Source organism: Crocodylus siamensis, chromosome 1, assembly GCF_052110815.1.
Source record: "Crocodylus siamensis isolate JL-2025a chromosome 1, ASM5211081v1, whole genome shotgun sequence".
Lineage (NCBI taxonomy): Eukaryota > Metazoa > Chordata > Crocodylia > Crocodylidae > Crocodylus > Crocodylus siamensis.
Window position 1 is genome coordinate 538,585 of NC_143395.1, and position 14,062 is coordinate 552,646.

Below are 14,062 nucleotides of genomic sequence, written 5' to 3' on the forward strand. Positions count from 1 at the left end.
CCAGCACTGGGGGGAATTAATTGTACGGCCTTTCAGCTCTGGCAGTGCCGTGCAATAAAAGTCAGCGCCCAACGCCAACAACTGTCGGCTCCAGGCAAAGTCTCTGGTCATAAAATACTGTAATTTATTCCTTCCAGTCGTGATCTCCTGTGTAAGCCGCAGTGGATTAATTCAGCTAATGCACTGGAAAATAATGGCTGGGCCATGGAAATGAGGGCAGGGCTTGTGTGGGAAGGCGCCTTTGTTCCAGTGTTCAGAGAACTGGGGTGGGGGAGCCCACAAGGGGCCTGATCCTGAGACTGAGCTGCACAGGCTGACCCTTGTGCCTATGAGGGGGGCCTGGAGACGTCTGTCTATAGAGCACAGACCAGGCCCTAGGGCCCCTGGCAATGAGGCACTGCAGCAGGTGACTAAATACCCCCGGCAGCACCAGGGAGGGAAGTGGTAGTGACAGAAGAGGCCAAGTGGGGCATCGAGGACCAGGGTGACTGGCTAGCACAATCTAGTTCAGTTCCTCCAAGAGCAGCTCTCCCCAGCTCAAAGGGGGAGCACTGCGAGGCAGACCTCACTGGGAGGGACCTTTCCAGGTAACCAGAAAATGCTTTCCTTTCCTGGGCTTCCACCTCTGGTTGCCCTTCGTGCCTTCTGGCTGCATGGGAGAGCAAACTGGCCCCTCTCTGCTTCCAAAGGGTGAGAAAGGCCTGGCTGGCTAGGAAGCCCTGAGCCAGACAAGGCCCACAGGTCCTGTCTAGCAGCTGGGCATTGTGTGGAGCCCATCTCCCCAGGTCAGGGAGCTGGCAGGCTCCCCTCCATAGTGCCCTGCTTCACACAGCCCTCCTGTCTATGCGGGTGCTCCTGTGGCTGCAAAGCGCACTCCCAGGAAAGGTTAATCTGGCCCTTGCTGGACAGGTGAATTACCCACTCTGCCACTCAGCACCACGGCTGAGATGGGCTCAAAGGATCCATGGGAGCTGAAATCAGAATGAAAAACACAGGGAGGAGAGACCTGGGGGCAACCCCCACCACTCTCCCTCTCCCCCCATCTGCATCTCGGGGGCGGCAACAGGCCTGACAGCTCCTCTGGCGGAAGGAGCCTGCCTGGCTGTCGCGGGCCCGATGCTGTACCTGCGCAGTGCCCAGTGCTGCAGGGAGCTGCACTCAAGCTCCTTGCTCTTGCTTGCAGAGGGCAGGTAGCCTCCTCCTCCCACACTAGCCCCGGCCCCTCCCTCCACGAGCTTCGGCACCTGCCCTACCTTCTCCTTCCTCTTTGATGGATTTGGGCTGGGACACCGTGAAGCACTGCATCACCTCGTAGCGCTGGCGGGCCTCCTGGTTCTCGGCGCCCGGCTCGTCGGGGGGCCGGATCAGCATCCTGCAGCTGAAGGTGTGGCTGTTGCGCCGGGTTGCCTCTTGAGGCCAAGGAACACCGTTCACTGCAGGGACGGGAGAGGAGAGGGTGAGTGAGATGGGTGTGATCTGCATCAGCCTCTCCAGCCAGCCGAGAGCACTCACTGCTTGCAGAATGGAGGGCAGGGGGAACAGAGACCCAGGCTGGGGGGGATGAGTGATCCAACGTTACCTGGCGAGGTGCGTGAGAGCCAGAAGCAGGACACAGGCTTCCTGGGCAATGCCCGACCCAGAGGTCACGGGGTGGATAACACTGAGATACACCCAACACGTAGCAGCCTCTTAGCTTGAGACCCGGGCACAAAGATGCATGCAGAAGTGAAATTACTTACTGAGGGCCATGCGGTGAGTCAGGGCAGAGCTCGTGACTCCCCACACCCAGCGAATCAGCCTGACTTGAGCCCTCTGGCCAGTCCCTGCAGCCAGTGTGCTCCGTGACACTGCCAGCATTTGCATGGCCAGGCTGGGACCCCAGCACTTGCACCTCCAGACACAGCACCTTGGCCACTGCACAGAGGCCCGGGGTGCCCAGGCCTCCTTTCTGAAGAGGAGTCTAGAGGCAAACAGCTCGACTCCCACAGGGGAGCCACTGCTCTCGGTTGCTCATCAGGCAGCTGAGACCTGTGCGACTGGAGACCCATGCACGGGCAGCCCTTCCAGCAGGAGATGCCAGAGTGACGCCCCGCTGTGAATGAGGACTGTCGAAACACAGACCCTGGAGCTAGGCTGAGGCTGAGGCCTGGCCTCTGGGGATGCTCCGAGCTGCTGGCACAAGGAACAAGAGCACTGCAGAGAACAACCGGTCGCACCCGTGGCTTTGTGACAAAACTCCTTGCCAGCCCCGCACCGCATTTGCTCTTCCAAGAATGAAGAAAGGGGGTGCCTCAGGCACCGTGGGGAAGCGGCAAGGCAAAGAGTAGGCCTCTTCCCCGGCAGGGAGCTGAGGCCCCGGTGCAGCCAGCCCTCCCTGGCACAGCGACAATGCTATAGAGATAAGTGAGCGACTGAAACCCTTGCACCCCCCCGAGGCTCAGGCATCTTACCAGGCTGCACATAAGCAATCCCTGTTCACCTGGGATCCAGGATGCCTCCTCCCTCTTCCCCAGATGGGGCCCAAATGGTGGAGCAGTCTCCTGGCTACAGCACTTGCCCAGGAAGCAAGAGACCTGGGGTCTCTAGACCCTCCTCAGCCAGAGGGGACTCAAATCCGCACGGCAGGAAGAAGCCCAAACCACTAGGTCTAGGGAGCAGTCTGAGTGAGGATGCCCTTCAGCCCCCATGCTGCAGCTGGGCCGGGGGGCAGCCAAGAATGCGCGATTCACGGGGCCGCACACAGAGCAAGACGGGGTCTGGGAACGCGTGGGCTCCCAGGGCTGTTCAGCATTTGACACTAGACCAGGGGTGGGCAATTATTTGGTGGGGCTGCTCCCAGCACGGCTGCAGTCAGGCTCGCATTGTCGCCGGGAGAGCGGGGTTTAGATGGCAAGGGATCAGGATTGCAACGCTGCCGAGACTGGAGCCGCCACATGCCCAGTCCATGCCCAGAAGCCGAAAAGGAGGCACTGGGGAAGCTTCTCAGGCTCGAGTGGAGTCTTCTAATGAAAGGAGGAACCCAAGGGGCTGGACTGCTCTTTGCACCACAGGGGCCTAAATCACCCCCAAGGTCCATTTAGGTGCCTACAGGCCCACTCAGGATCTGGCCCTTCACATAGGCTGCACCTTCAGATGCTAGACATCATCAGGCCATTTTAGAGACAGGGAGACAAGCAAGGGGGGAGAGAGGGGGTGTCACAGATTTGCTGATTCCCTCCCAGCACAGTGCGCACGCTGCCCGAACGGGGTTTTGGTGGTCTGGGGCCACGGGCCAGCTCTTGGCATGGGCAGGGCCGTCATCCTTACTTCTCTCCACAGCACTGGCGTTGCTGGGGGAAACTAAAGCCGCTCTCCTTGCTCTCGCAGAACCGCGAGGCCTCCCTCCGGCACTCACCAGAAAGCAACCGCTGCCTACGCTCTTTCCAGCATGATAAAGCCCTTGCTGCAGAGCCGTGTGGTGGCAGATCATGTAGCAAGGAGAAAGTTTCCAGTGTGTTTTTTTGGAAGTGGTCTAACCACAGCGGCACATTCCAGCTTCCCTGATCGCGCAGTCACAGCCATGTCAACGTTTCTATTACCAACCGCTATTTTCGGAGAATTATAACTCAGCTGTACAGATTCCCCGTAGTTGGAGACCTGGCATTTAAGCCACTAGCTGAGGAGCCCTTGAAAGAAGACCAGCACAACATGCCTGACATAGCCTCGTCTAGCTGCTTGGGATGCTCAGAAGTCTGGATTTCAAGACACTGTTTGCGTGCTGGGAATTCAGGCCTGGCTTTAAATACTTTGAGTCTCGACTGGGAAAGTTTTAGGTCTTGTGCATGCACGTGAGGAAGTTCAGACCCTAGATTTTATTAAACCAGTGCGAAGACTCTACTTGGGTGGCTTTGAATGGACGGACCCCCGGCTCTAATGCAATTTGGGTTAAGCCGATTCCTTCCGAATGAGTCTAGCCCTCCAGGAGGCAGGTTTAAGCTATAGTAAGAGAGTGTGCAACACAGCAGCTCGCGCCAGTCTGAACAGCTCTGGTGAAAGTGGTGCAGCCGTGGGAGTAGAGAGATCTGTCAGCTCTGCGCCTGCTTCCCCGCTGCAGGCAGCCTGAGTCAGCAGCTCTGGAGCAAGCGCATGCAAGGCCTGGCCGTGCCCTGCTCGGTTTGTGGGGCTACCAGCACTCTGCATGGCGTGTCTGTGCGGTGGCTGGGACAGAGTCCAGGGGAGCCCTGGTGCGACACCCCCTTCACCTGCCGTTGCAGAAAGCCCCCAGGAAGCAAGCACCCTCCTGCTTGGAGAGGGACCCGTAACCTGTCCTCACCAGGCTAAGAGAAAATACAACGAGGAGGCAGGAGAAGAGCTAATGACCCCTTAGCTGCTCCCCCACCCACCCATCCACTCACCTCCGGCTTTGCTTTACAACTTGCTTGGCACAATGGGGAATTCAGGCTGGAAAACAGCAGTCCTGGGTCTGAATAGGCACCTAAGCTTTCTAGCAGCCATTACACTGACAAGTGGATTTGTGTTATGCCTGGAAAGATTAGCACCCACACTTGGGAAGGTGAGCAAGGCTGGCAGCCCACAGAGCTGACCTTCCTCCAACAACACCCTGGTCTGAAGGCAGCTGGCTGCGACCCAGCCGTACCAAACCAGCAAGCACTGTGCTCTTTGCTGCCTGGGGCCTGAAACTTCTGAGCCTGCCCCAACCTCGACAGACAGGGCACATATTTGGCATGCCAGCCTTACCAATGCCCCTGTAAGGTCAAACGCCCCAGGTGTGTCGCCCACAGACGTCCTCGCCAGGAGCAGCGTGATGGTGCTGTGGAGTAAGCACCTTATTTTAAAAATGAGCTTAAGGGCCGACGAGGTGCCGTGTGCTGCAGCGGAGAGCGGGCGGAAGGGAGGATTAAGCAGGATGCCTTACGCTGGCTTGCAAAAAGCAACGTCCCTCCGGCCGTTCTTCCTCCCGACTCCCTCCCGTCTCTGCCCTCTAGCGCTCCCGGCACATACTGCTCCGCTCCACGCTGGCTGGGCACAGCGGATGTAACGCACGTCCGTCCCTGCCTGCCTCTGCTGATCCCCAGTCCATGGGAGGCCAAGGGAAAGAGCTCTAGCAGCCCTTTTTAAAGGTGAAGATCAGTTAACCATTAATAGGAAGGGTGTATTCTTGTTGTGCAAAGGTTGGTCAGGCTGCGGGGGTCGAGGCGGAGCTATACAACTTTGCTACCCCAGCACCGGGGTTACCTGTGCGGTCGCTGGGTTTGGGCACGTGTCTCATTGTAATGAAGTGCCGGCCGCGGTGGGGTTAACTTCACTGCACTAACAGCAGCATTTCAGATAGTGCTGTTCTTCAGACGCCAACACATAAATACTGTAAGCATCTGACAGGTGGTGATTACAGCACTCTGCAAGTCTATAATGTCCTCCATACAAGAGCCCCAAAGCACTCCACGTACATTAATGCATCTAGTTCCACAAGCCCTTGAGAGACGGGCAAAGCTGTTACACACATGGGAAAACAGAGGCCCTGGCTTCAGACGACTGGTCTCATACAGACCCCCTCCCTGGCCCTCAAACTGCTCCTAGTTCGCACCTTCTCATCTTAGTCGTGGAATATGGAGATTTGCCTCCAGGAAAGTGTCTGAACACATGGCTGACTTCATGCATGTGCTTAAGGCTCGCTGAAGTCCATGCAACTTAAGCACATGCTTAAAGGCTGACCATGACACAAGGGTTTCCGACCTGGGGGGGGGACCTGGCTTCTCCATGTGGCTAAATCAGGGTCAGTGATGGTGCCTAGGTGGAAAGCCTCGGGTGGTACTGATAAGGAAAGGGTTAAACACTGCTACGTGGAGATCAGAAGAGCTGTGGCTGCCACAAAGTCCCAGCATGCAATGCCCCATCAACACCCAGTTCAGTGGCAGGGGAGGCTAAATGGCCCAGCATGCAATGCTCCAACTCAGCCCGTGCAGCGAGCCTCTTCAAATCCAAAGAGAACAGTGCATGCTGGGAATGGACAGCTCTGAAACCTGCCCCCTCCCCACCAGAGTGGTGCATGCTGGGAAGGGATGTCCCTAAAGTCGGCCCCTTGTCTACCGAAGAAGGAGGGCGTTTGCAACCTCTCCCACGTCTGTGCAGCGCCCTAGCTCCCAGTAACCTGCGGGAGGCTCTGGCTCTCGACTGTCCAGGACACGGTCCCCAGGTAGGGACTGCTGCTGAAAGGGGCCCGGCCCCCTCCGCCGGCCACGCTGGACGTGCCCCCAAAGACCAGATCAATAACCATTCTACGCCGCCGGGTCTGCTGCCGCTTCAAGGAGACGCGGAGCAAAACCGGAACCAAACCACGTTGTCTGAACTGGGGGAAACCAACCCCGAGACTGGCTTCTTACCGAGAGACTTGGGCAGCAGGTTCTTGACGAACTCGGCGTGATCCCCCACGTGCAGGATGCTGTAGACGCTGGTGTTCATGAGCTCCTCCTGGTTGTAGCCCAGGTAGCCGGTCACGTTCTCGGACACGAACACGATCCTCCCTTCCCGGTTCACGACAAAGAAGAAGCCATCCAGCGCCTGCAATGCCCAGAGGAGAGAGGCTGTCAGGGCGAGGGCAGGGAGTCTTATGCCACCAACTTAACTCAATGACCTAGGGCAGTCCCTTTGCCCCTCCCCACCCATCTCCCCTCCTTTTCTTTTCTCTTTAGGATGAAACGGGTCAGGACTGCTCCTCACAGCACAGTGGGGCTCTGGTCTCTCCAGGGTCACCAGTCTCCACTGTAACACAGGGGCCAGGTGACCTCAAGCAGTCCGGCACAATTAATATTGGTCTTTCCTACACTGTCTTGCTCTGTCCTGTGATTACTATCCCCTACCTAGTCCCCTCTATGGGTTGTTTTTCATCCTTTTTCTTAGGTGCACGAAAGACTCCTCGTTATCTATGGGTGGTGTCTGATGCATAATTAATCGGGCAAGCTGACCTGAGAGAGGAGATTATCTAAAGCACAGTCAGCTGGATCTCCTTGATGGCAATAAAGCAATAACCACGCCGACGATGTGTGTTATGATTAGCCAAGGGGCTCTAATGGTAATGAAGGATTTCATAACCTCCGCGGAGCTTTTGTTGAGGATCAAATAACAGTGCATTTGCTTAAGCATGTACTCTGGGCCTGGGAGCTACATTAAATAGGTCTCTATAATCTGGTGCCGGGTAGCCAGCAGCCAACAAGCCCTCTGAAGAGTCAGAACAGGCTGCAGGGCCCTGACGCTCGATTTGCTGAATCGGGGCCCAGGAACAAAAGATATTCTGCATCTACCTAGGAACATAAGAAGTGCCATACTGGGTCAGACCGGTGGTCCGTCTAGCCCAGTACCCCATCTCGGACTGGCAGAAGTGGGTGCTATACAGGGAGAGCACTGAACTGGATAAACTAGAGTCAGCTATTCTCTATTTAACACCCACCCTGGCGTCTACCTTTCCTGGTTTAAAGGCGAATCATCTCCCACCCTTCTGTCCAACAGCCATTAACAGAGCTAGCATCCATGAATCTGTCCAAGTCCTTGTCCGAACCCAGGTAAGCTCTGTGCCTCCACCACCTCCTGTGGCAGTGAATTCCACACGTTAACTACGGGGTGGGTAAAAAAAGTACTTTGCCTTGCTAGTTTGAAACCTGTGTCCTGCTCACTGCAGTGGGTACCCACTAGATCTAGTATTCTGGGACTTGGTGAACAGCAGTTCCCTGTTCGCTTGGTCCACACCCTTCACCACGTTACAGACCTTGCTCATATCCCCCCTCATCCTTTTCTTTTCTGCACTGAAGATTTCCAGCCTCTAAAGCCTCTCCTATGGCAACTGCTCCAGGCGCCTGCTATTCTGGTTGCCTGTCCCTGTACCTTTCGTCGTTCCACTGCTTCCTTTTCGAGATGCAGACACTAGCATGGCACACAGTGTTCAGGCTGTGGGCACACCATGGATTTGTACAGGGGCACGATGACATCCTCTGCAGGGTAACGCATGTTTCCACATACCAGGCACGCAGCTCGGCGCCAGACCAAACCCCACAATCGCCCGAACCAGGTCTGCAAACACGGTTTGTTCTTGCAAAATGCAACCGGCAGGAGCATGATCGCTGGTTTTACTGGGAGCAGCATCACCGCCCCATTTACCCTTATGCTCCAGTGGGGAAAAACTGTGGGGTAGCAGAGAGGCCAGCTGCTGTTTTACAGGATGGTCCCTGGATGTTTCAAGCCAGCAGGGCTGGACGTTCACCTCCCCAAAGCCTAATTTCACCCCCACCTTTAGTCATGACCACCACGTGCCCCAATGGAGGCCCTGACCCTGCACACGCACGGCGTGGGGAGACCCCCTTAAAGGCAGGCAGAGCTCTGACCCCTCGGGCTTGCCCGCAGGCCCCTCGCGTGGATCAGACTGCAGGATCAGGGCCCCACGCTGCCAGGCCAACAAGTGCCGGCGCCTGCGGTTTTGTTACCCACTCGCTCCCGGCGTCGCCCCTCCGACCCCGCTCAGGATAACGTTGTTTGCCGTCTAATGCCGGAGTAAGTCACTTTGCCACAGAGTCCGGCTTCTGTATTGAACGCGCTCTCTGGAAACCGGGTTTGCCATACAGCACCGTTCGACGCTGGAAACAGGAAGCAATTTTTTTCAAAGAAATCTTTTGACAAAATTGCCTTGGCAGATCAGCGGCAATTTTCCTTATTCGCAGCTGTTGCCTGTTGCCAAGCAACCGGTATTTGCACTTCGTGCTCCCGCAGCAGAGCCCGTCTCCTGCAGAAGAGTCAAATGGGTTTGTCTGCCGGCCCCCATTAAAACTTTGCTCTCGACTTTCCTCTGATTTCCTGCACATCCTGCTCTTTCCTCCCTCCCGCCATCACGGGAACGCAGCTTGATCCGGCACGCTGAAGTATCAAGTCGAGGGAGAACGGCACAGACAAAGCAGACGGAAAATAAGATGGGCCAAGGAAACCAAATGAATCAGCGCCGAACAAATGGTCTAAGCTGGGGTGTAAATCAATCACGGCTCCATTAACACAGGCAGGCTGATGTCTCATCAGCACGCAACCGGGACTGGATAATCCATTCCCGGAAACTGGACGAGAAGCCCGTGCCTCTCGCACTGGCAACCTTGCTGGAAGCCACTGTGCATTCACTGCTTTTTAAAGGGAAGGGAAGGATGCGGGCAGCCTGGGATCCCGGCCCGGGGCGGGGGAAAGCGCAGGGCCAAGTCTGCACGTCGTCCTCTCCAGGGTTTGCAGAGGGAAGAGGCTCCTGAGCTACATGCAAGCGGGGTCCCGGGACCCACTCCTGTCCCAGTATCAAGAAACTTTCTGCAACACGGTTTGCCAATGCTCAGCTTATCGGCGGTGCTGATGACGGAAGTCCTGGCCCATGCAACAGATGGCTACGGCCAGCAGGAAGAGAATAAATCCCTTGTCTTTGCCCGTCCTGCCCCACGTGACGGGCATGGGCTCCCGGGGTGACAGAAAGGGTAAATATAATGCACATGGAAAGGGAGACGGGTCGGGAAGAGATGGCCTGCAGATTACAACCCCCGGTCCAAAGACTGGCAAGTGGCCTCCATCACGTTGGTGCCCCGGCGTGAAGATCCCCGGGGATTTGGGCCACCTCGGCAGCAGCTCTGCCTCAGTCCAACTGTTGCCTTTGCGTTGCAGCCCTGGTGTCGGCAGGCTCGGAAACCATGCCTCAGCTGCATCGCCAATTGGGAGCAGAGAGATGGTCATTATTAATAATACTGGAATCACTGCGTGGAGAGCGCGGTCTTTGCACTGCGCACGTGTTTGCTAATTTGTCGCTGCGGCCCCTGCTCCGGCCGGCAAGTCGTCTCTCCCCGCGGCAGGGCAGGGGCCGGTGCAGCCGGGCACGCGACTCTGGAGTGCTGATACCTCCTTCCTCTCTGGCTCCAGACTTCGTTTTGCCCCGTTTCCTTGTGCAGAAAAGGGGCGTAACGCTCTCCTGCCCCTCGGGTGGGCTGTGGGGGTTTGTTCTGGTCTGCAGAGATGCGTGGAAATCAAGGACCCAGTACCGGCTCACCTGAGTCCAAGCTGAGCTGGGGTGGAGGGGAAGGGTCTCCCTATGAGCATCAGTGCCCTACGGCGGGTGGAAAAAAGCCGGATACGCCTGGAAGGAGAAGTTTGGGGAGTTTCCTCTGCTCTGACCCTATAACAGACAGTGCTCCCCACCCCCTTACACAGACATAAGCCTCATCCCTCTGGACTGCTGGCAACACCAGCACCCTCCCCACATCTGGGGGACAGCCCCAAAAGCGGGTGGCCAAAGAGCTGGATATTCAAGAAGAACATCAAGCTCTGGCAGCTCCCTGAGGATGAAAGTTTTGATCCCACCAGATCTCATGGAGCCAGGCGTCCAGGACCAAGGCTACTGCACTCCAGCACAGGTGTACAGGACAGGTACAACACATGGGCATGTGCAAGGTTACCCGTGAGGCAGCCTGTCCCTGTCCCCGCCGGCTGGGAGACCTCTGGACGCCTGCTCCCCGACTCGCCAGCACGCGGCAGGGCAGCGTGCGAGTGGAGATCGGGCGCGTCAAAGAGAACGAGTCTCCTTGTGCTAACGAGGGGTGCAGCTCCCCTTGCAGGAACGGCAGAAATGCCAAGCTGAGAGGAGGGCGACGCACCTGCCCATGGTCAGGGGAAGCTAAGCCAGGGCAGCTTAAACCCTCAGAGATGTAGGACTGAGTTACTGCAGCTCAGCTAACACTGAGCACGGGTTAGGAGCGGATGCATGGATGAAACCCCCCGGTGCCTCTTAACTCACCGCAAATGGCTTCGTTTTCTGCACCCCGAGGCCGCAACTGTCCCCAGGAAGGAGCAACCAGGCACTTTAAGTAATGCAGCAAACACAACTCCCCTGCTTTCCTCGTCCCGCCCTTTGCGCCTGAGCAGTGCAGAAGCCAGCTCCGAGCAAGCACTGACGGCACCCCTGGTTACAAGACAAGTACAGATACAACTGGACGTCGGCTATGAAAACCAGAGCTAAATACACAATCTGACTTAGGTGTATGGTGCGTTTCAAACAACAGCACATCGTCTCCGTGCAAGCAACGCGAACTGGCGAGGGTCAATGTAACCGTCACGCGCGTGGTGCTGGGGCCCTGGTGTCAGGCGGTGCCTTTGTACCGCAGAGCAGTTTCCCCACGTGTTTGACATACTGGCAGCAAGGAGTCTCAAATGACAAAACGATCTTTCCACCTGCGCATGTATAATTATTACCAATATTTTTAACACGCGGCGTCTGGCGGATTCTTTTCAGCGCGGAGCTGCCAGTGCCGCAGCACAGCTCAGCGTCTCTTCCTTGCAGAAGTGACCCGCTCGTGCCTGCTGCTGGGCACAGAACAGTAACCTCGGTCATGGAGAAGTCGATCTACTTCAGCTTCCCCTGCCTTGTAATGACCCCAGTTTTCAGCCCGGTCTGGAATAGGTTCACCATTTCGTCTCATCAGATCTGTCTTGTCTTCGGCGTCCTGCAGCCGTTCATGCTGTAATGCGCATGCCACTTCTGCTTTTTTTTGCTCCCTTTAGACAGAAGACTTCCTTTGCTAAGCTGCCAACTTCCAATTAATTCTGGCCACATGTTTCAGGCATATGTCTTCTCTTCCCTTCACAAATCAGATCCTTCCTTACAGTTCAAATCTGTTCTCACCTAGCCATCAGCTTCGCCTGTAGGGAACCTTTGATTGTGCCTCAGCAGCTCCTCCACGGCATTTGGCTTTGGCTGTAAAGGTGCTCTCATCATCCGGGATCCTCCTGCCGGGAAGCAGACATGGGCACTCAGGGTTCAACACTGTCAGCACTTCCCAATGGCCAATGTGTCTTTCTGGTGCCAAGAAATCAGCTTGCTCCCAGTGCTGGTCTCACAGCAGATCACGCTCCCCCAGTCCTTGCAGATCTTCACATTACATGGACCGACAGCACAGCCCCACTTGCTTTTGTGCTGTTACCTTCTAATGGACCACTTCAGCTCCCAGCTCTTCCCTTGGCATTCAGACTTCCTGCAATTCATTTGCCTTCCTCATCGGCTAGCTAACTGGAAGAAGGCTATGACCGTGTGGCAAGGAGTCACGGGAGCTGAAGAAGGTATCAAGGCTTTCACGCTCCAACCCATTTCCAAGGCGCTCTATCCACCCGCTGTCTCAGGCAATGCAGCTGGAGGTTAAGTTTTCTCCCACAGCAGATCCCTCTCCTAGCTTAGGATAAGTGGAAAGCCTGGAATTACAACGCGGGACTGAGGGGAGAGGGCCTATAAGCAACATACAGGAATGTACACTGGACAAATGCTTCCCCAAAGAGGGGGGAGAGGTGTGTCAGGGATTTGCATGGAAGCCTGCAGCCCAAAATCCATGAAATGGCCACCTGGTGCTACTAGTGCTGTGACTTGACATCAGGGCTCAAAAATGGGCTGTTAAAGGCCAAGCATAGCAGCAAACCTAGGCTGCCAGCACCACCACTGCACACAGCAAAGCACCTCACCCCTTCCTAGCCCCTCCAAGCATAGGGAAGCTCTGATGTGTTCAGAAACAGCAGGGTATTCCCAGGGCACCCCTGTTTCAGCAAACACTGCTCAGACTACAGGGGCCCTGTCAACATTTACACTGTACAACAAGAGAGGAAATCTCTGATGCCTCCTTTACACACACAGGAGAGGACCAGACAGCAGCCAGCTCTCTACCCCTCCGTCCCACTTGGTTGTTCAGGGTAGACTGGATCTGGATAATGTAGCTGTGTTGACAATTATCAAGGTAGGTGATAGATTCGCCTTCACTGCAACTCTTCGGTCAAAACTGCTGCAATTCATCCACACGCCACTCATCAGGCTTCAGGCAGGAGTCACCAGGTCAGTTTTATGGCTTGCATGATGCTGGAGGTCAGACTAGTTGATCAGGATTTTCCCTTTTGCCCACAGACCTGGGAAATCCTTAACTTTTGCGGATCCTTTATACAACAGTGTGCTCCAGGGACACCACGCCTCTGACAGCCCACAGCCCAGGGAGGAAGCTCTCAAGAGCCCCAAGCCCAGACTGCAGTTTGCAAACCAGTTGAGCATTTGAAGATCAAGGGCTTTTCCCCCAACCCTGACTGTCTAATATCGAGCTTTCTGTAATGCAGAACAGGTGCCACATTTGCCGCCCAGGTGCCACGTTTGCCCACTCAGTAATGCCTGTAGCTACCCAATTTTCATTCTGGGTCCCTTCCTAGTATAAGTGAGCACCTGAGCTACATGAAACCTGAGTTTCCAGTTTATACTGGAGATCCTCACCACATTCCAGCTGCCAACACTATAAAACCTCAGCCTGAAGACCAATTCTCTAAGCCTGGCAGATTATTCGGTAACCCTTGGAGGAAACTGGGTGTTGGATTTCATCAGCATCTAGAGTCTCCATGACACCTCCACGCTGATAGTAAGCAGCTATTCATAATGGCTTTGATACATGCAAAACACCTGCTCACATGCTTAAGTCCCACTGAAATTAGAGTGAGCGAAGCATATGCTGAAGTGCTTTGCTGAGTAGGGATGGACTCCCAGGCCTAAATGATTTCATAGTTTCTAGGGTCGGAAGGGACCCACCCTTGTAACTTGTCTAGGTCTGATTGTAGCCTGTTGCATCCTTCCAGTGTGCCCACGTCCCCCCACATCTTAGTGTCATCAGCAAATCTGAACAAGTGCTTTTTACCCCCTCATCCAAATCACTGATGAAGATGTTGAACAGTGCGGGCCCGAGGACCGAGTCCTGCAGAGCCCCACTGCCCACGTCCTTCCAGGTTGAGAAGGACCCATCCACTACCACCCTCAGTTGGCGACCCATCTGACTGTGTGGGTGTCTACACCACAGCCCCCCAGTTTCTGAATGAGAACGGGATGAGAGACAGTGTCGAAAGCCTTCCGGAAGTCCAGGAAGACGATGTCCACTGCTACCCCTGCATCTAGTGATCTGGTGATCTGATTGTAAAAGCCCGCCAGGTTGGTCTGACAGGACCTGCCACTGATGAACCCGTGCTGGTTGCCCCTAAGCATGCAGTCCCCTGC

At 55.7% G+C, this 14,062-nt stretch overlaps 1 protein-coding gene across 21 annotated transcripts in view; it reads right to left on the reverse strand.

Annotated features, from left to right (window-relative positions):
• The window catches only part of NCOA1 (nuclear receptor coactivator 1), a 277,952-nt gene that overhangs the window by 47,122 nt on the left and 216,768 nt on the right, over positions 1-14,062 (reverse strand). For all 21 annotated transcript variants that reach the window (XM_090022901.1, XM_090023421.1, XM_090023147.1 and 18 more), the window contains 2 exons: positions 6,381-6,558; positions 1,254-1,433 (listed from right to left, as the gene is read on the reverse strand). In XM_090022901.1, the coding sequence (XP_089879027.1) occupies positions 1,254-1,433; positions 6,381-6,558 (358 nt within the window). The remainder of the gene's footprint in view (positions 1-1,253; positions 1,434-6,380; positions 6,559-14,062) is intronic.